The sequence below is a fragment of the Acinonyx jubatus genome, chromosome C1, assembly GCF_027475565.1.
Source record: "Acinonyx jubatus isolate Ajub_Pintada_27869175 chromosome C1, VMU_Ajub_asm_v1.0, whole genome shotgun sequence".
Taxonomy (NCBI): domain Eukaryota; kingdom Metazoa; phylum Chordata; class Mammalia; order Carnivora; family Felidae; genus Acinonyx; species Acinonyx jubatus.
The window spans coordinates 151916673-151944442 of NC_069381.1; the positions used below are offsets into that span (position 1 = coordinate 151916673).

At 36.2% G+C, this 27770-nt stretch overlaps 1 protein-coding gene across 5 annotated transcripts in view; it reads left to right on the top strand.

Moving 5' to 3' along the window:
- SCN2A (sodium voltage-gated channel alpha subunit 2) overlaps window positions 1-27770 on the top strand; it is a 139291-nt gene that overhangs the window by 25511 nt on the left and 86010 nt on the right. For 2 of the 5 annotated variants that reach the window (XM_053215216.1, XM_053215212.1), the window contains exon 2: window positions 26819-27136. In XM_053215216.1, the coding sequence (XP_053071191.1) occupies window positions 26870-27136 (267 nt within the window). In that variant the 5' untranslated portion in view covers window positions 26819-26869. Of the gene's footprint in view, window positions 1-25036; window positions 25193-26818; window positions 27137-27770 lie in introns of those variants that run through there. The other 3 variants (XM_053215213.1, XM_053215215.1, XM_053215214.1) reach the window with 3 other exon arrangements.

Sequence of the window (27770 nt, forward strand, 5' to 3'; positions counted from 1 at the left end):
GAACAAATTTATTCCTTTATAGTTTAAGCCACCAAGTTTGTGTTGATTTGTTATAACAGCCATAGGAAACTAGTGCACATTTTATTAAGCATGAAATAACTAGGGCATTTAGCAAATTAGAATCCTTGATGCCACTAACCTGTATTTTTTCTATGTGAATCAATTTTTGATGATTTAAAGGAAGGGAATACATAATATTAACTACTGAACATCTGTTATTTATTCTTTAAGAGCTAATTTGAAAAAGCATGTTGTCAATTTTATAGTCAAAGGAAGAAGACCGATTTTCATATTTATTGATGGTTACCTGGTGAACTGAAGCATAGGTTTAATTTTTCCAATTAATGTCAAATTTCCTAACACTGTCAATAAATATATTTGGGGCATTTGTAGTTTGGAATAGCAAATAGACATGTTAATGAAAGATTAAAGTCATACTTTTATTTTATTTTATTTTATTTTTTTAACGTTTATTTATTTTTGAGACAGAGAGAGACAGAGCATGAACAGGGGAGGAGCAGAGAGAGAGGGAGACACAGAATCTGAAACAGGCTCCAGGCTCTGAGCTGTCAGCACAGAGCCCGACGCGGGGCTCGAACTCACGGACTGTGAGATCATGACTTGAGCTGAAGTCGGACGCTTAACCGACCAAGCCACCCAGGCGCCCCCTAGAGTCATACTTTTAAACAAAAAAGACGGTTTGAAAAATGATGGTGGACTGGTAGCTGTACTAGATACATGTAATTTGTTCCTCTATTTTTCTATCCCATACCCGAGACCTGGGATGTTACTTGCTGGCTCTGTATCAAAAGGCACAAATGGGTGGGATGGCCAAAGATAGGCATCAGTAGGAATTGGAGGGTTGGAGGGTTTGACGAGGATGAAGTTAGGGTATTTATTTCTCACATTCTTCCCTTTCAGATTGCCAGGGTAGAATGTGAAGGCCATAGTTCCTGCCAATCAGCTCTTGCTCCCTCCTGATTACAGTAATCATTTCTTCCTCTCGCTTCTTAACTGCTACTAGCCCTGGGGTACTGTAACCCCACTAGTGCTTTGTTGGTTTCCCTTAACTCTAACATGCATTGTGAACAGTCTTTTTGTGTTTTAATCTTTTCAATTAAATTCTTTTGTGTCATCTATTTCTCCACCAAAAATATTTACTATAATGCTGGCACTAATGAAACAATTGACATGAATCTGATTATTTGATTTTTACAGTGACCTTGTGAGTTAGGTACTATTCTAAGCAAATTTAAAATATTAGAACATTGGGGTGCCTAGGTGGATGGGTTGGTTAAACATCTGACTCTTGGTTTCGGCTCAGGTCATGGTCTCACAGTTTGTGAGATCAAGCCCCTTGTGGGGCTCTGCGCTGGGTGTGGAGCCTGCTTGGGATTCTCTTTCTGGCCCTCCTGCTCATGCTTGCTCAATAGGCAGATAGATAGATGATAGATAGATAGATAGATAGATAGATAGACTGAAAAACATAAAGTTTAAGTAACTTGATGGTCGCAGAGCTAAGAAATGTCTAAGTCAAAAATGAAGTCCAGTGAGTTTGACTCCAGAACTGATCTTAGATGTGGTAGTAAATTAGCTAATATGCTTTTAAAAATAATCTCATATTTTTAGTGTCTATATAAATCTCATAGACAAGACTTAAGTCCAGAAAAAAATAGAATAAATAGGAACATGTTAGGAAAATTTAATTCATAGGTAATAAACTAACACAGAAGACACAGAGATCTGAATTTGCAAATAGTCTATTACATGCAGTCTTCATATCTGAATGCTCAGGATGTTATTTAGTATCATAATTCTTAAGAAAATGGAAATGAGAGGGACAACATTTTCTTCAATACACAAAGAAAGCCTTTTATTAATACAAATATGTCATACAAATTAATTGAAATAATCTACTTGCTATCTGTGATCATTTTTCAGTGACTAGAAGCAGATAAATTAAATTAAAATTAAAAAAAAAACCCACATTCCTAAAGATTGCTGTGAAAATGCATTTCACTTATTAATTATATCCCCGAAATCCATATTCATTCTTTTTTTTAAAATCAGCTTTTTTAATTAAAAAAAATCATGCAATTAAATTTTTTTTCAACGTTTATTTATTTCTGGGACAGAGAGAGACAGAGCATGAACGGGGGAGGGGCAGAGAGAGAGGGAGACACAGAATCGGAAACAGGCTCCAGGCTCTGAGCCATTAGCCCAGAGCCTGACGCGGGGCTCGAACTCACGGACCGCGAGATCGTGACCTGGCTGAAGTCGGACGCTTAACCGACTGCGCCACCCAGGCACCCCAAAAAATCATGCAATTAAAACAAAAAGATGAAAATACTATTTACTGAGAAATTTCTGCTAATCTCACATAGGAGTATGGCAAAAATGATGTCAGAATTTATTCTTATTCCATCTATAGAAACCGGAAGAGAAGAGGACAACCGATTTTCAAAGCCCTCATCATCTCTTACCTGCAATTCCTAACCTTAATGTTCCAAATAGTCTTCCCACCTACATAACTGGTAGTAAAAAAATCTTTCTTCCATGAGATTTATGAAATTCTTCCTGGCATGTAGGCTTTGACACTGCCATTTTGGTACCTTGCAGATTGATTTGTGATAACATCACTAACAGGCCACTTATAGCCTATATCAAGGCTCAGCAAACTATGGCCTTTTATAGCCTCTTTTGTTTAAGATAGTTGGGAAATACAGAAGACTGTTTTGTGGCACATAACACTTGCATGAAATTTGAAATTTAGTGTCCAGCAATAAAGTTTTATTGAAGGACCATGCTTATTACTTAATGTATATTTGTCCACGGCTAAAAATGGTAAAAGTAATAGGCCTTATGTGTGTGTGTGTGTGTGTGTGTATGCGTGTGTGTGTGTGTGTGTGTATACACACACACATACACACACACACATATATATAAAATGTAGATATATCTATACATTTTAGTGTTTAAGTCCATTCATCCAGAGGTTTAAATACTGTCAAATACCTATACTTCATAATTACAGTACAATGTGAGTATACAGGCCAGAGGTCTGCAGCTCAGTTGCTATAAGGGCCATTTAGTAAATGTTTTAGGGTTTGTGGGTCATATGGTCTCTGCTGCAGCTATGCAACTCTGTCCTAGTAGCATGAAAATAGCCGTGGACAAATATACATTAAGTAATAAGCATGGTCCTTCAATATAACTTTATTGCTGGACACTAAATTTCAAATTTCTAGGAAAAGTTGCTATGACTGATGTTAGAGAAATTACTGCCTGTGCTGTCTTCCAGGATTTTTATGGTTCAGGTCTCATACCATTTTGAATTTATCTTTGTGTATTGTGTACAAAAGTGGTCCAGTTTCATTCTTTTGCATATTTCTGTCCAGTTTTCCCAACACCCTTTCTTCAAGAGGGTTGTCTTTTTCCCATTGCATATTCTTTCCTGCTTTGTCAAAGGTTAATTGACCATATAATTTGGGTTTTATTTCTGACAATTCCATTGCTCCACTGATGTATGTGTTTATTTTTGTTCCAGTACTATATTGTTTTGATCACTACAGTTTTGTAATATAACTTGAAGCCCAGAATTATGATACCTCCAGCTTTGCTTTTCTTCTTCAAGATTGCTTTGGCTATTCAGAATCAGAGTCTTTTGTGGTTCCATACAAATTTTAAGATTGTTTTTTCTAAAAGTTCTGTGAAAATGCTATTGGTATTTTGATAGGGATTGAATTAAATGTATAGGTTGCTTTGGGTAGTATAGACATTTTAACAAAATTTGTTCTTTCGATCCATGAGCATGGAATGTCTCCATCTCTTTGTGTTATCTTCCATTTCTTTCACTAGTGTTTTATAGTTTTCAGAGTATAGGTATTTCACTGCTTTGGTTAGGTTTATTCCTAGGTATCTTATGATTTTCGGTGTAATTGTAAATGGGATTGATTCCTTAATTTCTCTTTCTGCTACTTCATTATTGGTATGTAGACATACAACAAATTTCTGTACATCGATTTTTATATCCTGCAACTTTGCTGAATTTTTTTTGTCCATTCTAGCAGTTCTTTTTGATGGGGTATTTAGAATTTTCTGTATATAGAATCATGTCATCTGCAAATAGTGAAAGTTTTAAATCTTTTTTTAAATTTTTACTTATTTATTTTGAGAGACAGAGAAGGAGAGAGAGAGAGTCCCAAGCAGGCTCCACACTGACAGCAGAGCCCATTGCAGGGCTTAGTCCCGTGAACCATGAGATCGTGACCTGAGCCAAAATTAAGAGTTGGATACTTAACCAACTGAGCCACCCAGGTGCACTGAAAGTTTTACTCCTTCCTTACCAATTTGGATGCCTTTTATTTCTTTTTGTTGTCTGAATGCTGTGACTGGACTTTCAGTACTATGTTGAATAAAGTAGTGAGAATGGGCATCCTTGTTTTGTTCCTAACCTTAGGGGAAAAGCTCTAAGTTTTTCCCCATTAAGGATGATATTAGCTGTGGATTTTTCATATATAGTCTTTAGTATGCTGAAGTATGTCCCCTCTAAACCTATCTTGTTGAGGGGTTTTTATCGTGAATGGATATTGTACTTTGTCAAATGCTTTTTCTTCATCTATAAAATGATCATTTGGTTCATATTCTTTCTCTTATTGATTTGATGTATCACACTGATTGATTTGTGAATATTGAACCACTCTTGCAAACCCAGGAATAAATCCCACTTGATCGTGGTGAATGACTTTTTTTTAACGTATTGATAAATTTGGTTTCCAGTATTTTGTTGAGGATTTTTGTATCTATGTTTATCAGAGATACTGGCTGGTAGTTCTTTTTTTATGTGATGTCTTTATCTGGTTTTGGTATCTGGGTAATGCTGGCCTCATAGAATGAATGTGGAAGTTTTCCTTCCTTTTCTATTTTTTGGAGTAGTTTGAGATGAATAGGTATTAACTCTTCTTTAAATGTTTGGTAGAATTCACCTGTGAAGCCATCCAGTCCTGGACTTTTGTGTGTTGACAGTTTTTTCTTTTTTTTTTTTTTATTACTAAGTCAGTTTCTTTGCTTGTAATTGATCTGTTCAAATTTCTATTTCTTCCTGTTTGTTTTGATAAGATATGTTTATAAGAATTTATTCATTTCTTCTAGGTTGCCCAATTTGTTGATATATAGTTTTTCATCATATTCTGTTATAATTGTTTGTATCTCTGTGGTGTCTCCTCTCTCATTTATGATTTTATTTATTTGAATCCTTTATCTCTTTTTCTTCATAAGTCTGGGTAGAGGTTTATCAATTTTATGATTTTTTTTCAAAGAACCACCTCCTGGTTTCATTGATCTATTCTATTTTTTATTTTGCTCTATTTATTTATTTTGCTTTATTTTCTATATCACTTATTTCTGCTCTAATTTTTATTATTTCTTTCCTTCTGCTGACTTTAGGCTTCATTTGTTGTTCTTTTTCTGTCTCCTTTAGGTGTAAAATTAGGTTGTTTATTTGAGATTTTTCTTGCTTCTTGAGGTAGATCGCTTTTGCTGTGTCCAAACGGTTTTGAATGGTTGTGTTTTCATTTTCATGTGTTTCCATGTACTTTTTTATTTCTTCTTTTATTACCTCTTTGACCCGTTCATTGTTTTTTGTTTTGTTTTGTTTATTTTTGAGAGACAGGGAGAGAGAGAGACAGAGCACAAGCAGGGGAGGGGCAGAGAGAGAGGGAGACACAGAATCCGAAGCAGGTTCCAGGCTCTGAGCTGTCAGCACAGCGCCCTACATGCGGTTTGAACTCATGAGCCGTGGGATCATAACCTGAGCCAAAGTCAGATGCTTAACTGACTGAGCCACCCAGGCATACCGACCATTCATTGTTTAGTAGCATGTTATTTAAGCTCCATGTATTTGTGGTCTTTCCAGATTTTTACTTGTAGTTGACTTCTAGTTTCATAGCACTGTGATTAGAAAAGATGCATGATATGACTTCGATCATTTTTAATTTGTTGAGTCTTGTTTTGTGGCCTAATATGTGACCTATTCTAAAGAATGTCCCATGTGCACTTGAAAAGAATGTGTATTCCACTGTTTAAAATGGAATGTTCTAAATATATCTGTTAAGTCCATCTGCTTCTGTGTGTCATTCAAAGCCATTGTTTCCTCGTTGACTTTCTGTTTAGATGATCTGTCTATTGATGTAAGTGGGGTGTTAAAGTCCCCTATTATTATTGTATTATTATCCATTAGTTCCTTTATGTTCGCTATTAACTGTTTTATATATTTGGATACTTTTGTGTTGGTTACATAAATATTTACAATTGTCACATTTTCTTGTTGGATTGTTCCCTTTATTATTACATAGTGTCCTCCTTTGTCTCATGTTACAGTTTTTGTTTTTTGTTTTTTTTTTTAATTTTTTTTTTCAACGTTTATTTATTTTTGGGACAGAGAGAGACAGAGCATGAACGGGGGAGGGGCAGAGAGAGAGGGAGACACAGAATCGGAAACAGGCTCCAGGCTCTGAGCCATCAGCCCAGAGTCTGACGCGGGGCTCGAACTCCCAGACCGCGAGATCGTGACCTGGCTGAAGTCAGACACTTAACCGACTGCGCCACCCAGGCGCCCCTACAGTTTTTGTTTTAAAGTCTATTTTGTCAGGAATAAATATTGCTACTCCAGCTTTCTTTTGGCATCCGTTTACATGATATATGATTCTCCATCCTCTCACTTTCAATCTGTACATGTCTTTAGGTTCAAAATGGGTCTCTTATTGGTAGCAGATAGATATGTGTTGTTTTTTCAACCATTCTGTCACTCTGTGTCTTTTGATTGGAGTGTTTAGTCCATTTACATTCAAAATAACCAATAATATATATGTATTTGTTCCCATTTTATACCTGTTTTGTGTTTTTTTCTGAAGATTTTTTCTGATCTTTTCTTGTCTTTCTTTCATGGTTTGCTGGTTTTCCTCAGTGATATATTTTTTTTCTGTTTAAAATTTGAATATTTATTAGTAGTTTTGATTTGTGGCTACCATTAGGTTTGTATATAACACCTTCTGCATATAGCAATCTACATTAGGTTGATGGTCATTTTAGTTTGAACCCATACTTTACTCCTCTCTTCCCCACATTTTAGATACATGTCATATTTTACATCTTCTAATTTTATGAATTCCTTGACTAATATTTTACAGGAATATTCAAACTGCTTTTGTGTTTCCTACCTTCATACTGTCACTTTTGGTCTTTCCTTTCCACTCAAAGAGTCCCCTTTATTATTCCTTGCAGAGTTGGTTTAGTGGTCATGAACTCCTTTAGTTTTTGTTTGTGTAGGACACTCTTTATCTCTCCTTCTGTTCTGAATAATAGCCTTGCTGCATAGAGTATTCTTGGCTGCAGATTTTTCCCATTCAGCACTTTGAATATATCATGCCACTCCCTTATGGCTTAAAAATTTTCTGCTGAAAAATCTCCTGATAGCCTTATGGGGTTTCCCCTTGTATGTAAATGTCTTCTTTAGTCTTGCTGACTTAAAAATTTTTATCACTGTATTTTGCCATTTTAATTATAATATGTCTTGATGTGGATCTGCTTTTGTTGATTTTGTTGGGGTTCCCATGTGACTCCTGGATCTGGATATCTGTTTCCTTCCCCAGATAGAGAAGTTTTTGGCCATTATCTCTTCAGATAAATTTCCTGCCCCCTTCTCTCTCTCTTCTACTTCTGAGAAGCCTGTAATATGAATGTTTTTACATTTGATGGAGACAGCTCCTAAGTCCATTCTCGTTTTGCAGAATTCTTTTTTCCCTCCTTTGTCAATCTTGATTATTTTCCATTACTCTGTTTTCTAGGTCATTAATTTGTTCCTCTGCTTCTTCCAGCCTGTCGTTCATTGCATCAAGCATGTTTCTAATCTTGTTTATTGCACCTTTCATCTCTTATTGTTTCTTTTTTTATCTTTGTGTTAAGATATCACTGATGTCTTCCACTTCTCTATATCTGTTTCACTTACACCTCTGGCTGTGGCCTTGTCCTGTTCTTTCATTTGGGAGAAATTTATCTGTCTTCTCATTTTGTCCAAATCTCTGTACCTATTTGTGTGTGTTAGGCAAGTCAGCTACATCTCCTGTTCTTAAGGGTAATCGCCTTATAAAGAAGGGGTCCTGTAGTGCCCTGCTGTGTAGTATTCCCCAGGGCCTGGTGCTTCTGGGAATGTCTCCAATGTGTGCTTCATATGCTGTGCTGTTGTGCCCTAGCTGCTTTATCATTCAGGCCAGTCATCAGCAGAGGTTTTATTTGCCTGTTGTGGACAGTGTTTCATCCCTGGCCTAAATGTGGCACATTTTAACTGGTTGTGTTCTGGTCTGCTTGTGAAACGAGACCTGTTACTACTGCCACTGTGACCAAAGCCTCACAAAACTCCCAGGTCAGGAGACATGGTGTTGGCAGGGGTTTGGGCCAGTCTTCTGGGGGAGAGGGCCCACCATGCTGGGACTGAGGCAAGGTGGAGTGGAAAACGCAGTTCTACCCGAGTGTGGTGAGGAGGAAGCTTTGGTGTAAGCAAGTTAGGTGGCAAGTGTCAGTGTTGTGCTGTTGCCTGCAGGTGGCCCTGTGCTTATGTTTGGGGGTGGGGGAGGGAAATGACACTGGTCAGTTCCTTTGTTTCTGGAAGGATCTCTCCATGAGCACTCTCTCCCTCGGACATACTCCAAGGTGAACAACTAACCTCCCCAATGTGTGCCCCAGGTGCTTTTTAGATCATGGTTTCCATGTTGTATGTCTGCAGGCTGTTTGCCCTTCCTTTTTTCCAAGAGCAATCCCAATATCTCTCTGAGCTCTCCCAGAGCCAAGCACACTCACCTTTAATACTCCAGACTTTAAGCCCAGCTGGCTTCAAGAACTCACAAAATTCGGGCCCTCTTGCTTTCCAAGCCAATTGCTATGGGGATTCATTTTTCCCATGTGCTCCCCTGTGTTAGTCTGTCTTTCACCCTTCTCTGTGACCAGGTCTCCCTCCCCACTGCAGCAGCCACAATCTGTTTCTCTCCCAAGCTGAGTCTCTGTGCTTCCAACCTTCTTTTCTACCTTTAGTTGTGGAATTTGTTCTGCCAGTCTTCAGATTGATTTCTGGAGCATTAAAGATGATTTGATATTTTTCTAGTCATTTTCATGGGACAAGGTGAGCCTAGGATCCTCCCACTCTGCCACCAACTTCCTGTCTCCTATTTTTCAATTCTTCTAGTAGTCAGTGTTTCCTCTGTTTATATCTAATCAATGCTTTCTCCAAATGACATTGGCATATTTTCCTGTAAAAATTAATAGTGAAAATGTCTAGTTTTTCCTAACTTTGATATAAATATTTATAATGTGTCATCACTAAAATATATTTACATCAGTACCCATAGTGATATAATTGTATCAAAGTAAATTTTATTTGAGATAGATAGACTTTATCATGTAAAAAGATATTTCTTTTATTTCTTTTTACAGAGAGCATTTATAATTTGTAAATACATGCAAGACTTATTAAATGCTATTTCACATATTTATTTCACATATTTCACATAAATGCTAGTGCATATTTTTCTTAATCCGTTGACAAAATCTATTTTATGAACATATTTTCTAATTTTTAATAACTATTTTGGGTGGTTTTTGGTGCATTATTTGGTTAAGTAGTTGATGAATTTTATTTAAGATTTTTTATGTCTGTATTCATTAATGACACTGGTTGTAGATTTAAGTTTTGGTAAAGTTTTACTATCAAATTTATATTTTTCTGAAAATCTTTTGGGTAATTTTCTATTTTTTCTATGCTTGAGCCAGTTTTTTTGACAGGTTTTTTTATTATTATTTTTGAAATATAGTTTATGCACAATGTTACATTAGTTTCAGGTGCACAACATAGGAATTGTACAAGTCCATACAATATGCTGAGTCAGTTTTTAAAATGTGCAAGTTAAGTGTTTCTAGATAATGTCAATACTTCTTTTCTAGAAGATATCAATAACATCTATAAAGCACCTTATTGTTATTTTAAAGTAGTTTTACATTTTTTCAATTTATTTTCTTAGAATTTGCCTGGTCAGTTTATTCTTGTGCCATTTTGACAATTTCATTTTCATATGTGTTAACCATTTCATAGAGAATTGCTAAGATTTATTTACTTTTATTATTTTTTTTAAATAATAGACTTTAAAAAAATGTTTATTTATTAATTTTGAGAGAGAGAGAGTGAGGCAAGCAGGGGAGGGGCAGAGAAAGAGGGAGAGAGAGAATCCCAAGCAGTGTGGAGCCAGTGGTAGGGCTTGAACTCACAAACCATGAGATCATGACCTGAGCTGAAATCAAGAGTCGGATGCTTAACTGACTAAGCCACCCTGGCACCGCAAGAATTGTGAAGATTTATAAATTTCAAAATAAGTTTTCTATGCTTAATGTATTATGGTCAAAAATATGACTTGGGTCTACAAATTCTACTTTCTAGAATTTACTGAGGTAGGATGTTTGTTTTCCTGCTGCTTTCTATACAACTGATTAGTTTTATAAATTACAATAGAAAATTTTCTCTGTACAGTGCAAAGTTTGGTGTATAGTTACTGAAATAACAGTAATAATTATTTCATTCAAATCTTTAATGTTTTTACTTTGTTTTCATATTTTACCTCTCAAAAACTTAGACAAATGAATTTATATCTTCTACAATTATTGAATTTCTAACAGTTTTGCTTAATAATGTACTATTCTTAATTTTATAAATTTATGACTAGTATATTCTTATTGAAAGATTTACCTTTATAAGTATAAAATTACCTTATTTATCCATTTAAGAAATTTTTGCCTTGAAATATATTTTGTCTCTAATAACATTGCAAGCCTTACATTTTTGTTTGTATTTGCCTGATATATTTTTGCCCATTTTTTATTTTTAATTTTGGCAATTTGTTCCATGCTTCTTTTAAATAAACAGCATCTGTTCAACTTTTGCTTTGTGATCTAATTTAGTACTTTTTGTTATTTAACGTGAATAAACCAATTCACAATTTGTTATCATCAATGTTAGGTTTATTTGGGCTTTCTTCTGACAACTTGTTTTGTGGTTTCTACTTTTATTTTTTTATTATTTCTCCTGATTTGCTTATGAACTACATCAACTATATTGTTTTCCTTTTTTTTCTCTTTTTTCCCTAGCTATTTAGAATGCATATATCACCTTGTTTTTCACTGCATTATTTTCAAAGAAATTGTCAGCATAATAAATTAAACTATTATCACATGTAAAAAAAAAAAATATATATATATATATATAAATTTTTTCCTTATCCAAGTATTTCCTAGTTTTTAAAAATATTTTGGGGAATGTTAATTTAAAGAAATGTTCTTTATAAGTGTATTGTTTTGTTACCATGCTTACAACTGTTATTTAAATTTAGGCCTATGGTTTAACTCCATGTCCTAAGAGTTCTTTTATATTACAATTCCTCCATTCTTTTCAATATCTTCTGTGGAGCTGAAGTATACCTTAGAATCATCTTTTTATGAAGGATACACTGATGATTTATTTCTTAACCTCTTCCTCTGTGAGAATGTTTCTCAAGTGCCCTCATTTAGGAATGGCAATTTCAGGTAGAAAATAATATACAGCCAGAGTTTTTGTTTGTGGTTTTTTTCCTTCTTTGAAACTAACCATTTCCCCCTACTAGGAACTTGAAGGATTTGAATCTTTATTTATCTTTTAACCTTCTCTGTCTTAATACGATATGTCTAGATTTGGAGTTATTTTCATTAATTTATTTGTATTTGATGACCCTTTTTGATTTACAGACTCTTGATATAAGGATTCCATTCTTTCTTGAGATCAGAAATTGTTGCAACTACTATGTTGGCTTTAGTTTCTCCTTCCGAAATTGTTATCTGTAACTATAGCATCTTCTGGCTTTTGCCTCATATATATAATGGTCATTCTTATTTTTTCCCCTCTCTTTCTTCTTAAATCTGTCTAAATGTCTTGAGTTTGTCTTCGTTTTATCAGATTTAATTTTCTGCATTTTCAAATATGCTGTTTACTGTTTATTTTGTACTATGAATTTACCCATGCAGTCCAATTGGACTCTCTTACTAACTGCTAGCTTTACTTTCACATTTAAAATATCCTCTTAATCTTAATCAGAGTATATTTAAATATTAAAATGTCCTCTTCTCCTGGGGCACCTGGGTGGCTCAGGCAGTTGAGCATCCGACTTTGGCTCAGGTCTTGATCTCTGGGTCCGTGAGTTTGAGCCCTGTGTTGGGGTCTGTGCTGACAGCTCAGAGCATGGAGCCTGCTTCAGATTCTGTGTCTCCTTTCTCTGCCCCTCTCTCGCACTCTGTCTTTCTCTTAAAGATAAACAGTTTGAAAAAATGTCCTCTTCTTTTTGTAGCAATTCTGTTTTATAAGGAGTTATCTGCAACAGTATTAAGATTATGCCCCTTATTTTGAACAATGACCTCTTTTTACATGCCTGGTGATTTTTTTCTCTTTACTCATCCTTACAGATGTTATTCTGTCCTGTATAACATCGGGATTTGAGATGGTCCTATCAGGAAACCATTTAAGATGGTTTCCTATAAATATCTAAAAATCTTCAGGCAAAAGAGAAAGCTTTAAATTTCCAGTTGTTTTAACTTTGCCAGTTCAAAGGTCCAGTGGCCTAAGGAAAACAGGAGAGATCACAGCAGGAACTATGTAGATTTGGCAGCCAGGACTAATCTTATTTCCTGAATTCAGTTGCCTGATGGCAACTGCTCATGGGGAACGGTATTCCTATTCTTTATCTGGCATGGCTATTTGCACCTGTTTTAAGCTGGGCATAGACTTTGCCATCTGGCAAACATCTCAGAAATATTGGTGATATTCTCAGTGTCCTACTGCTGCTGCAAAAGTTACTCTTGCTCTAACCCTTGCCATGGGATCCAGTTGTGACCATGGTACTCTCTGGGCACATTTTTCATTTATTTCTGAATTAAACTGATCTTCCTTATGCCCACAATCCTGGATGTATTTGGTTTTCCTGAAGTCAGCTCCTGTGGATTATTCTGGAAAAAAACACTTATGGCATGTGTAAATCTTTCTTCCTAGTTTCCAGAAATGACCCATGTTTTCCTCCCTCAACTCATTTTAGAGTGTGCATTTCACTTGCATTTTCACTTGCATCTGGCAAATGGGAGGGTGGTGAGTTGGAAGGAGAGTGATTAGATGTCTGTATTTGACAGACTTTTACCCAAAAGTAAATGCCTTCAAATCCTAAGATTATTCATGAGTAAAGAGATATAATAGAAATATTCACTGACTCTAATAAATAGATATTTTTATTTACTTCATGGAAAACAATTCCCATTTTTATAATCTTTCAGTTCAAATTTCTTCTGTTCTCATTCTTTTTAAAAATCTTTAACTTTTTCCTTTCTTCAGAGACAACAAATTATTACCAGTGGAAAGAGGATTGGACTAGGAGCCAGAAAAACAGAGCTCTGGTCCCAGATCTGATGTTTAATATCTATACTCTGAAATTCTATAAGCTTCAATTTTATCACCCTCAAAATGAAAGAAATAGACCACATTCTCTCTAAAGTACCTTCCAGTTCTATACTTCTTCACATCCATATTAGTGGAATTATTGCCAGGCTGAATCCACACTTTCCTTTGAACAAAAATTCCATTCGTATTTTATATTCATTGACAATTTAAAATATCAGGATATTTTTCCTTAATGCTATTTTCATGTTTAGCCAGACTAACAAAATTTAAATAAAGGAAGATGGTTATTTTTTTTTTACTATTTCATTATATTTCTTTTTACTGAAGTAATTTTAAAATATTTTATTTTAGTTAATAATGAATCTATTTTTCAACACCCTTTTCTGAAAGATTATTTCTCCTTGTTCTAGAAAAAAGTCTATGATAGTCTAATGAACTGTGGAAATATTTACCTACTCTTAAAAAGCATATACCTGTATATCTTTTGAATTTAAAAGACTATGTTTATTAGCCATTCAAACTTCTCAAATTTTTTTCTGTTATGGAATAATTAGAAGCATTCATTCTTGACCCTCTCACCCCCAACACACCAACTGAATTTCCAGCTGACTTGGCCTTCTTACGCAGAAGATTCCTCACTAACATCCCTGAATTTAGTTTCTCTTCTTGCTTCAATATTTCAGGGCAGAATACGTTTTCTGTAATAAACCTTTCATTCTGTCTTCCTTCATAAATTTGGGTGGCTTCATATGGAATTTGACTTTAAAGAACATGGAGATCAGTGAGGGCTGTGAAAGAGAGAGAAGCTGTCTGCGTCCTGTGCTTCATGCCTCTCAGACAAGAATCTTGGAGTTCTCTTCATCTTATGCAGTGCCTTCTCCACCCACATTGTCAAACTTCAGATTTGACTAAAGCAACTTCAGAAATGCTCAAATTATTTCCTCCTCATTCCATTGCTTCTGCCTCATTTTGGCATACATTGTCTCTTGTCTGGACTCTTATGATAGCTTTTTATCTTATCTCCTGTCCTAAAGGCCCTCACATTTCAGACTTCTTCCATAGTATCAGAATAATATCTAGGAAATAAGTCTGATTATATTGCTTTACTGAATAGTGTTCCTCAATGTTCCCTGTATCCTTACTGTAAAATCCAGATTGCTTAACTTGCACATGAGGTAACTCCACCCCATGGACTTCATATCCCCATGAGGTTCTACTGGATGTAAAGCCTGGATAGGCGGCAGTAGTCATAATCTGACCTGGTAATAGTACCTAAAATAAAATTTTGAAATCCTAACACTAGCAGGAAGTAGAACCATGACTAACATTTTACAGTCTATATAGGTGATTGTAGTCACCATGCAAACAGGGTGTTTGCACCAAGTTGTTGAGAACTTGGACTGGACATCAGGTTGCCCCAGGCCATATTCTGGCTTCTCTACTTACTAATCTGTCCTTGGGCAAGAAATAAACCTCTTTGGGCCGCCTTGTGTATAATAAGTTTACTAATTGTTCTGATCCCAAAGGTTATCATGACGATTGAATTAAATAATAAGATTGAGTGATTAAGTGAATTTGATCTTTCTGTTAACCTCAATTTATGATTTTTTTTCCATTTACTCTAAATTTTTCCCACACTTATTTCTTAAGCAAGTTTGTGCACCTAATTCTTTTATTTCTTTATAAGCCACTTATTGCTTATCTACTTGCACTAGTGTGCTAGAACTGTAATCTTGATGTATTATTATTTTCATATTAACATTTTATAATACTTAATATTTTATAATGTACACTTCTCTTCTCGATAATTCACTTTTCTTATTAAAAAAACTTCAGGGGTGCCTGGGTGGCTCAGTCGGTTAAGCGTCCGACTTCAGCTCAGGTCACGATCTCACGGTCCGTGAGTTCGAGCCCCGCGTCGGGCTCTGTCCGGGCTGATGGCTCAGAGCCTGGAGCCTGCTTCCAATTCTGTGTCTCCCTTTCTCTCTGCCCCTCCCCCGTTCATGCTCTGTCTCTCTCTGTCTCAAAAAAATAAATGTTAAAAAAAAAATTTTTTTTTTAAATAAAAAACTTCAGCAAGTTGCCATTGGCCTTTGACATTCTATTTGACATCTTCTCCACTTTGGCCTCTATCATTTTTCCCTTATTAGGTCTGCAACGTCATCTAGGTAAGAACTTCTACTCCAGTCCAAGTGATCTTTTCATGTATATTGTCCTGGTCTGCTTTGCTTTCTCTTGTAGGCCAGAGCCAGGTCCTGCTTAGGATTGGGCCTTTGCTTATGATTTCCTTTCCAATTGGAACACCTCATTTTTGGCCCAGCCTTTAAGGCTTAGTCTAGGAGCACTTGGGTGGCTCAGTCTGTTAAGGATCCGACTTCGGCTCAGGTCATGATCTCACGGCTCCTGAGTTCAAGCCCCATGTCAGGCTCTGTGCTGACAGCTCAGAACCTGGAGCCAGCTTTGGATTTTGTGTCTCTGTCTCTCTCTGCCCCTCCCCTACTTCTCTCTCTCTCTCTCAAAAATAAATAGACATTTTAAAAAAACTTAATAAAAATAAAGCTCAGCCTAAGTTCCACCTCATCAAAGAAGTCTTTGTTCATCACTTCAGCCCTTTAACTTTTCATAAGCAGCAAAAATATAGAATAAATAAATAAGTCCTTTGGAGTGGGGAGTCAAAATACACATCGTACTCTTGCATCTGTTGTTTATTTGCTATGGCCAGTGACATAGGCTGACTAAAACCTTGGTTTCTTTTAAGATGAAGTTATTTATACCTCTCTGATCTACTTCCTAGTGTTGTTATAAGTGATAAATAAAATAAGTCACAAGGATAAAAAGTATAGCTTAGAGAATATAGTCAATACTATTATAATAATAGTATTATCATCTCACTGTATAGTGACAGATGATAAATACATTTATCCTAGTGAGCATTGCATAACTTCTAGAATTATTGACTCACTATGTTGCAATCCTGAATTGTTGACTCACTATGTTGCAAACCTGAAACTAATATAGTATTTTATATAAACCATATTATATTTACCATATTTATAAATAATTTATAAATTTATAAACCATATTTATATTATATAAACCAAACTTAAGAATAACGAAAATAAAATAATGGATATAAAACATTTATAAAAATTTTTTTAAATATCCATTCAAGTTTGTCATTGTTATCACAAACAAATCGTATACCACCTTGCTACTTGCCTTGTATTGTTTTTGTACACTGCTGTCTTATGACTGTTACTGGGCTTAATACTGGAATTTACATTTCTACATGTCTGACTACCTAATTAGATTTTTAATTCTTTGGGGTCAGGGAATATTGATGGTATTAAGATCAAAGAGCCATACTCCCAAGTATTTAGAACAAATTATCTTAGAGGCATAAATAGGCTTGTACCTCCTATTAAAGTATAATCCCTACCAGAGAGGCTTATATTCTCATCCTAGCCACATGGAGACAGTGAAGTGAAGACAACTGATAGGGACACTCTTTAAAAGAAAGAGGATCAGTAAGGGAGTGAACAAAGCTGGTTGGTTTGTCTCAGCTTACCCATGTCTGGCTTGTTGTAGTCACACAGACTTCATGGGAAATAAGTAGAAGAAAGGCAGTATAGCTTGGACTCATGCCATTTTCTTTTCTGAAAGATAATTTTCATAAAATAAAATGCATATTCAATTGAGTTTTGACAAATGTAGTCTCCCATTGTCACCACTGCCCCAATCAAGATGTAAAACATCTCGACCTCCCCAGTGCCCTTTCCCAGTCAATCCATCCTGGCTCCAGAGACAGCCAGTTTTCTGATTTCTAACACCATAGCTTAGTTTTGCTCAAAAACTTCCCCTAATTGAACCCATAAAATATGCGCTATTTTTTTTTTTTTAGCATCTTTCACTCAGCACTCATTTTGTTGCATGTGTAAGTAGTTCAAAGCATTTGGTTGTTGAGTAATATTCCACTGGTTACATATATCTTAATTTATTTTTCCTTTACCTATTGATGGTCATGTGAGTTGTTTCTGGGCTTTGGCCATTATGAAAAGGTTGCTATGAACATTCTGGCAAAGGTCTTTTGTGTGTGGATATTTTCACTACTCTCGAGATTGTCAGAAGGCTGGATAAAAAGCAAGATCCAATGATATGCTGTTTTCAAGAGATATATTTTAAGTATAAAAATACAGACAGGTTAGAAGTAAAAGAAGAGCAAAAGATCTAGTGTAAGCACTAATATATATATAATATATGTCATTATATTATATGACATTAATATAATATAAAGTAGACTTCAAGACAGGAATATTAACATAGTTAAAAAATGGTCATGTCATAAGAATAAAAATACTGATTTGTAATAAGACCTAACACTCTTAAATGTGTATAGCAAAATCATAAAATTTCAACATAAAAGAAGAAAAAATGGACAGAAATAAAGTGAGAAATATAAAAATACACAATTATTGTTAGAGATTTTAACAATCTTCTCCCAGTCATTGATAGAAAAATAGAAAACAAATTAGTAAGGATATAGAAGACTTGAATAATACCATCAATTATCAAACATGAAGACGTAATTGACATTTATAGGATAATACTTCCAATTGCAGAATATACATTTTTTCTTTCTTTTTTTTTTTACACTCTCTTCAATTATACATGAAACATTTATCAAAGACCATATGCTAGGTCATAAAGTAAGCCTTAATTTATTTCAGAGTATTTGACAAAAGGAGAATTAAATTAGAAACCAATAACAATAAGGTGTGTATAAAAAGGCAATTTTTTTTTATCAATTAAGCAACACATTCCTAAATATTCAATCCATGGGTCAAAGAAGAAATCATAAAGAAAATGACAAAATATTCTATACTGAATTACAGAATGCAACATGTTAAAAATCTATGTGTCTTGGGGCACCTGGGTGGCTCAATCGGTTAAGCATCCGACTTCAGCTCAGGTCATGATCTTCCAGTTTGTGCGTTTGAGCCCCACATCGGGCTGTGTGCTGACAGCTCAGAGCCCGGAGCCTGTTATGGAATTCAGTGTCTCCCTCTCTCTCTGCCCCTCCCCTGCTGGCACTCTGTGTCTCTCTCTCTCAAAAATAAACATTAAAAACATTTTTTTTAAAATCTGGGTGTCCATTCCTTTTAATTATTCTTTATTCTCAGAAACTGATTAATTAGATTAACAATAATCAAAATAACATGAAAGGGGAGAGGCAGAAAAGCAGACTGAAGGTTGAAAATTATAGGGATCATGCCTACCATCAGCCAGTGTTTTTATTCTACTGCAATTATATGAAGTCACTGGATATTGCTTAAACTAAAAGGAAAATATCCTTTCAGTGTCAATAAACAGAATGCTAAATAAATATTTTGGCAATTTTTCACTGATAAATCCCATATAAGGGTATGTATGATGCTTCCATTTCATCCAATGACACAGTAGCAGAAACAGTCTGGATAGTGTTTTTTTTTTAATGTTTTTATTTATTTTGGGGGGTGGGAGGGGCAGAGAGAGAGGGAGACACAGAATCCGAAGCAGACTCCAGGCTTCAAGCTATCAACACAGAGCCCGACATGGGGCTTGAACCCATGAACCACAAGATCATGACCTGAGCCAAAGTTGGTTACTCAACCGACTGAGACACCTAAGAATCCCTGGATTGTGTTAATATTGACAGAGATTATAACTAAAGAATAAGTTAATCAGTGATTAAAAAGTTGAATAGACAACGAAGAAAAGTTGTGAAATCTTTCTTCTGATATCTGAGACAAAACCATCTGTCTCTGATTTCAGTTCAATCTTTAATGAATATAACCAGTCTGACTAAATAATCTATTGGAAAGCCCTCTTCCAAACACAAAACCTATAATTTTAATTAGTGTTGGTTATGGTGCCAACACAAGGGAAAATGTTTGCTCAGTTCCATAAAGAATAGTAGGGGTTTTATTCTAAATCTAAGTCATATCTTTTAATTTACAAATCTTTTATTTGGAAGACTGTTTTCTTTGTAGAACTCCAAACATTCCTCCTCCCCCACCTCCTCCTCCTCCTCCTTCTCCTCCTCCTCCTTACCTCTTTGTCTTTCTTACTCTCACTTTTGCTCTTTCTCAATGTGTGTCTTTTATGAGAAACCAAAGAATATTCAGTTTGAAATATGCAAGCATGATTTGAACTTTTCAAAAAATGTGTGAGTCATTTCTTGCCCTTTGATAATTTCCAAGTGACGAGGCTGATTTTACAGATCAATCCCTTGCTTTAAATGATTTCAGTATATTTTGTTTGGTTGGGAGTGAGAAAAATAAATGGAAAATGTCATTCATGAGTATGAGCCTGCAAATGAATATGTAGAAGGCAAGTGATTACTTTATTGGGGGACACAGTATGTTTTCCTGAGCCTTTTGCCTTTTTCCCTTCCCAAGCCTGCTGTTTTTCCTGTTTCAGTTTACAGATGAACGTGATACAGCAGTGTGGTGGGATGGTAATCACACGATCTGACATTTGTGGCTTACGCATCTATGGACATGGATAGAAAGCTATTCAAAAATCCAACCATCTTGTGAGTTCTAACTACACTTTTATAATTCACATACATGAAGTTATATAGGGAAACTTTTAAACATGGAATGCAAGAAATCATTTCATTTAAAATACCCTTTCTTCATTCATTCTTACAGGCAAAAATTGGTATTTTAATAATGGTAAGACAAAGAAGAAAATGAATAAGCAATGTCAAAATGCTTTGCTGTTCAAAGAGTATATTACTTCAAATGATCTGAATTCATTCCAGCAGCAACATTATGCATTTGACCAGGACACAAATCACCCTTATTTAAAGACAGAGGAAAAAAGAAGGAAAAAAAAGAGACAGAGAGAGGAAAAAGCCCTACATGTCAGGAGATTAAATGAACTGAGGAACAGGGTGCTTAATTCTATATTCTTTCTCTCTAAAAGGCAGCAGGACTGATTGGAAGTAAGGGAATTTACCAGTGAAGGTAGCTGACAACATGTTGAATAGACAACAAATGCACTCTTCACCCGTGAAAGCAAGCAAACAAAAAGTTTTGTAACAATATCTGTTTTGTAGCTGTATTTCTCAATTGATGCTGTTTTTAAATTGGTTTATTTTTAAAAAGTGCATCATGGTCAGAAAGATTATCTCTTTTTAAATCTTCTAAACTTTCAACAAATATTTCTAGGCATCAAGGATAGGCAACATTTTGCCTTGTCTACTTCTCTGACATTGAGCTGTTTCTAGATGCTAAATTTGGCTGCTGTATTTTCATATCTGTAAGGCTGCTCCTGGGTCCGCCCTACAAATAGCCATCCAGGTTTCGAGTTTTCCAAGCAGCAGAGCATGGCTATCCCGCCTTCGACACCCCCGTTCTGTTCTGTGCCCAGGCTCGGGACATTGAGTGGCAGTGAGCTTTCCTTTATTCGCGGTGTGATTGTTGCTTCTCAGGGTCTGGCTTGGGCTCTGATCTTGACATTTATGTCACAGGTGTCACCGGTGAAACTGCTGGGAAACCAGATGGCAGGCCTAACTGAGGTTGGCAGCATCTGCTGTGGTACTCACTGTCCCTGCTACCTGCTCTACTTTCTTCTTCCTGTTGATGTGTTATTGTCTTGTGTGGTTTCAGTCTTTCAGTATTATTTACCTTTCTACGGGTCTTTCCAAATATGAATTCCTTTCTGTAGTTCTTTCCATGCATTTTCTCCCCTGGGAACCCCATCACTCAGGAAGGCTCATGACTTGGCTGCCTTCTTTGGTCCTTCAGGGGACTTTTGCTTAAATGTCACTTCGTCAGCAAGAATTTTCCTTGAGCACCCTATTTAAACTTACAACACACCCTTCTCCCTGGCCCCCTACCCTGATATTTTTCCTTCCCTTTCTTACATTATCTTTTTCCATAGCAATTAGCAGCACCTGCTATATTCCATGTTGAGCTTACTCGTACATAATCTGTATCATTATGTAGATTTATATCTTCTATAGAATATAAGCTTCATGAGGGCAGAATTTTGTCTGTTTTTTGTCTTGTGGGTTACTTACTATATTCTAAGCATCTGGGAGAATACTGGCTCTTAGAACTTTAAAAAAAGTTGCCCTTTTTTATTGTTAAATAACAAATTGCATTGCAAATTCTGAATATCAGACCTCTTTCTAGCTTTGTATCTGGTCTTACTCCTTCTGCTTAGTACAGTGTTATGTGTAAGAGCTTTAAGGGCATAGAGAAAAACTGGATAAGGTGCATCTGCTGTGTGTGTATTAGGTATTTTACTTATCTTGTTTTAATCCTCACTATAGTCCAAGTCCTTTGCCTAAAGAAGCACAGCTAGAAAGTAGCAGAGTAAAGATGCTAACTTTGGAGCCATGTGGCTCCAAAGTTACTGCCTTTTCTTCAGAAGCATGGTGCCCCCAAAATAATAGTAAGTCAACAAGAGCCCCTCAAAATTGATAATGTTGCATAAATCAGGTGTAGCTACAAACTGAGTGCCAAAAATGATTGGTTAAAAAGAGAACTGTAAATGAGCCCCCTAAAAAGATAAGCAACAGCAACATCAAAAGAAGCATATCCAAAACTATTTAGAGCCCAGCACCCTTGACTTAAGTGCCTGGACCTCCAAGGTAACTAACTTAAAAAGGAAAACATGTAAAGACACCTAGGTGACTCGGTTGAGCGTCTGACTCTTGATTTCAACTCAGGTCATGATCTAATGGTTTGTGAATTCAAGCCCCGTGTCGGGCTCTGTGCTGACAATGCAGAGCCTCCCTGGAATTCTCTCTGCCCCTTCTCTGCTCATGTTCTCTTTCTCTCTCTCTAAACAAATAAATAAACTTAAAAAAGAATTTGAAAAGGAAAACATGTATCTGGACACATATTTTGACATGTTTGCTTAAAAAAACATTGTTTACAGTGTGAAACCAACAAAGGCAAATAGATTCTTTCTTGATCATAAAGAGGCAAGAAGAACTCTCTGCAGTGTTTTCTTACTGTAGTCCAAGAAAGAGTAGTTAATTGTATTTTTAAAACAAGCCAGATTTTATTTGTATGATACATTTTTACTAGGTCTTCTTTTTGACCTCTTTTGATCTAGTGATACAAATGCAAATTAGGTCTCATTTTTAATTCAGTACCATGTATGTATGGGGAAACCACATGGTACAATGAGCCCCGGAGACTAGAAGGTGGTCAACAAGTCCAGACAAGTTCCCTGCCCTCATGGGGCCCACAGCCAAGCAGGAGAAGCCACTAATCAGGGAGATAACATGTTCTTTCCCCCAATTTATTTTGGAGAAAGAATCTTCTGTTTCGCCTGGCTTCTAAGTCTTTACGATGGTATACATAGCAGATATACTTTTTCCTACTGAAAATGGTAAAGCATTTTCAGTAGGAAAAAACATATGTAGATATAGAAATTACCTATCTATCTATCTATCTATCTATCTATCTATCTATCATCATCTATCTACCTATCTATCTATCTTCTGGTGTTTATAGCATTACCAAGTATCGAGACACTACCATATGACCAATATGTGAATAGAGTACACACTTACTTGTTTTTGTTGACAAGCATTCATCCCTCCCTTGTTCCAGTGATAGCATCCCATCACTACTTTTAAGGAATGTCCCTATACCACCGCCATAATCCTGACTGTTCATAGGTTTTAAGCAAGGTTTCCTTCTAGTTCCAAGGGTGAGACATTTGGTTTAGGGGAAGCCAATCAAAGCACAAAGCACAGCATTACCTAGGACAGAGCGATTACTTCAGGGATGGGCATGTGACCCAGCTGGAGCCAGTGGGATGCAATGAGAGTTTTTCTGTGTCTTATGCCTATTGGATTTAAGTCTGGGAAGTTGGGAGGCTGCAGCTGCTATTGAACCTTACTACAAATAAGGGTTGAATATCTAAAAAAGCTATCACCATGGAAGTCAGAGCCAAAGAATGCAGCATAACTAGGTAACAGTTATGGTAATATCAGCTGTATTCCAGAATCATTCCATGCCTAAAGCTAGCCCCTGACAATAAATCTTGAACTAATGAATTTCCTTTTCCTTTTCCTTTTCCTTCCATCCTTCCTTCCTTCCTCCCTTCTTACTTTCTTTCTTCTTTCCTTCCTTCCTTCCTTCTCTCCTTTCCTCCCTCTCTCCCTCCTTTCTTTCCTTCCTCTTTCCTTTCTCTCTCTCTCCCTTCCTTCCTTCCTTCCTTCCTTCCTTCCTTCCTTCCTTCTTTCCTCCCTGCTTCCCTGCCTCCCTCCATCTCTCTCTCCCTTCCTCCTTTCCTCCCTTCCTTCCTTCTTTCTTCCTTCCTTCTTCCTTCCTTCCTTCCTTCCTTCCTTCCTTCCTTCCTTCCTTCCTTCTTTCTTTTCTCCAGCCAGTTTGAGTCACTCTTTTGTCTCTTGTAACCAAAAGAGACTTGCTAGAGTAACTAAAAAATTCTTTTTGGCTCTATCTTCTGCTTGCTTGTTTCCAACAAATACATTTTCTAATGAAAATGATGAACCTAGAAAATATCTTGATTTAATAATTAGGACCGTTTCTGGATATAATTGGTACCACCGCCTAATTTTTATTTAAATCTTTATTTCAGGCTTTAATTGCATGAGCAGGTGTTTCTTTTTATGACTAAATAAAGTTCACAGATTTTTGGTGTCAGACTTTGAGTTTGAATCCTGAATTCATGATCTTAGGTGACTTTTTCTACCCACGGTGTACTGCCTTTCTTCAGTTTTCAAATCAGGATAGTGAAAGAGTATATTTGATACGATGTGGGAAGGATGAAATGATACCATATATTCAGACATGTTTGCCCAGTCAGTCACTGGCAGATAGTAAGCCCTCAATCATCACTATGTCATTAATTGAAAGACTGGCATTTAGGATTTCACTAGCTGTTCAGTTTTCTTCTGGCTGCTTTTCAGCCACTAAAATCATAGATAAAATAAGGTTGATGTCCCATTAAGGTAATTTCATTTCAACAGAAACTTTATTTGTATAGCACAAAGACCATCTCTTTGTTGAGTTAGCAAAGCACTATATTGGATATCAGATACTCTGGGGCTAAGGCTAATGTTAAATTCCACTGTACGTAAGACTTTTATTGATATAATTGCTGTTTTATGAGTTTTTATTTTTAACGTTCATTATTTACTTTCTCTTTTTACTCTTAATTTCAATTATTTGTATTGATGGAATGATTTCTGGCATATGAAATTAAAAGCATGAACAGAAACTTAATCTGTTAGAAATATTAATTTTTGAAATCAGCAAAGTCTTAACGTTTCGTTCTAAGAGCCTGTGGAAGATCAAAACTCACATTAGTGAAAAATTTGGGCGGCTTCAAACACACGGCTCTGTGTACGTACACGGAGTACACGGAGAGAGGTTTCTCTCTTCACAGTTCCCCCGCCCTCTAGTGGTAGTTATAATAACGCCATTTTGTAGTCCCCAAACAGGAAATGCCTGTTCTTACTTCAGTTACCAGAATCCTTTTACAGGAAGTTAGGTGTGGTCTTTGAAGGAGAATTTAAAAAAAAAAAAGAAAGAAAGAAAGAAAGAAAGAAAATGAAAAAAAGAAAAAAAGAATGATGGAATTTTAGCTGCAGTCTTCTTGGTGCCAGCTTATCAATCCCAAACTCTGAGTGTAAAAGATTCTGCAGGGGTAATGTTTTAATATTCTTATTATGCTTATTCTCTGTGATGCTTCTCTACCTTTACAGTACAATCCTTGGGGGAATCTGCAGAGGACCACTTTCATTTTGAAGCTGCTGGCTGCATGTTTTAGCATGTCTCTTCTATTAGAGCATACAGGCATGGCAGTTTCCTCCATGGAGTATGCATGGACCTTCTTCATGCTTATGTCTGTTGAGGCATGAGGGTCTCTGGGGATGGGTGAGGTAAAATAGAGATATTTTGGAGATAGTGTGATACTGAGAGAGCAGTCTGCTAGCTGGTGGCTGAAAGGTCCTACTCTACTTCAAAAAAAAATGTAGAAACGGTACAGTAGCTTATGTTATTTTAAATTTCCCTGTTTGATTTGGCATATGCTACAGAAATGCTCTGGATATTAATACATTTACTCTTAGAAAATGCACTTCATATAATTAAATGGCAATTCTCATTGCTGTAGGATGGGGGTTAAAATGGATGGATATTTTAAAAGGAAGGAAACATAGGTAGGTGAGCATATACAGATGGCATTCAGGAGTTAAGATTTTGGTTGTATGATTTCAAAAATCATAGAAACTCTTGCCACTGGTTCAGAGATAACATTCGGGATGATTGGCATGCTCTGTTAAGTTATATATGTTAGTCTAGTAAAATAAAATTAGAATACAGTAAACCTCCATTTATGTTATTGCAAAGACCAACAAAATAGGAGTTTGTTTAAAAGATAAACTATCTTACACTTGTTATTTTTTCCAGTCCAAATCTGCTATTGAGATTTTTATGAAATGGGCACTATTTGAGAAAATGAACTATTTCTACAGTATTTCCTAAGGTGTTGCAAATTTGTTAATTTAAGAAGCAATTATACTAGTTAGCAGCAGGTTGCTGAGCCTGGGGGGTCCAAGATCCAGACCTCTGACGTGGATGACTTCCTGCCCGGTTTGGCAGGAGCTGGATCCCTTCCTGTGCAGCTTCCAAGCAGTTCCAAATGCAATCGGGCATCCCCCGCTCCTTCCTGTTCCTTTGCTTTCAAGCAGTATCTACCTATGTTTCCATAGCCTGGCATTTCAGGATTTCCAGAGCTCTTTACCAGGTGCGTTGATTTTGAATAAGCTATTAAAGGTGGAAAAGTAGGCCAAAGGGAACATGGAAAAAAATGGAGAGATACATGCAAGATCCTTGCATAGCCCAGGTTCTATAATTTTGGGTGATTATTCATCTGTTGTTTTGGATCTCTGATATTTTTTTTTCAGAAAGGATGCTGAAAAAGATGGCTGCCAAAATATTCACACAAGTGAAACAGCAAGCACAAACCAGTATCCTCCATTTCTGAGCTCGAAATTGGATATTTTCACTTAAAACATTTTGGGAGTGGGAGACTAGATTACCTCATAGACATCTACTGGATGTGGAAGACAGATCTCCATGCAAGCAAATGAATGCGTGCATGAGAATCCCCTGAATGCCAAATACAGCTTCCTTAGTAAATATTACAGACAGATTGGTTTATATATTTTATCTCTGTATCATGTAATTGTCACAGTTACCTTTTATCCTAATGACTGTTGCTTCTCTCTCTCTCTTTCTCTCTCTCTCTTTCTCTCTCTCGTTTCCATAGCACTTTCTTATGCAAGGAGCTAAACAGTGATTAAAGGAGCAGGATGAAAAGATGGCACAGTCAGTGCTGGTACCACCAGGACCTGACAGCTTCCGCTTCTTTACCAGGGAATCCCTTGCTGCTATTGAACAACGCATTGCAGAAGAGAAAGCTAAGAGACCCAAACAAGAGCGTAAGGATGAGGATGATGAAAATGGCCCAAAGCCAAACAGTGACTTGGAAGCAGGGAAATCTCTGCCATTTATTTATGGAGACATCCCTCCAGAGATGGTGTCAGAGCCCTTGGAGGACCTGGACCCGTACTATATCAATAAGAAAGTGAGTTTTTAGACACGTTGTCTTTACTTCCCCCACTTCCTAACTGGCTCTGGGCTAGTCACACAGATGTCTGGTAAAGAATGATGTGCCTCTTCCCCTCTGTCTGAAGTATCACTAGGATGCTGAGTGGGCTTGAGCATGTAATGGACCCATTATCCTACAAGTCTTTTGGAAGCACTCATCTGAACCTACATTCCCGGGACAAAACAGAACTAAAGAAGCATCATGTAGTTGATAACTGAGGAAGGGCAAAAAGTCTATTCAGCTTACGGTACAATGAAGCAAAAAGTGAAAACAAGGGTTATATTATATTATATTATATTATATTATATTATATTATATTATATTTATTTCCAGGAGCAGTATCTAAATTCATTTTTACAATCTCAACCTCTAAGTAAGTTATTTTGGTCATCAGCAGGATTATGCCTTCATACCATAGACTTTGCCCTTCCCATGGCTCTCTGCAGAAGAAATAATAGTAGGTGACTTGAGTACCCCCAAAAGAATCTCATCCAAAAACACACCTGGAAAACTCTGAAGTTTTCATGAAAATTGTTATCAAAATTAAGAAGTAATCAAAGCCCCATTTTCATGCTTTTTGCGAATTATAAATATGGTTTTAAAATACTGC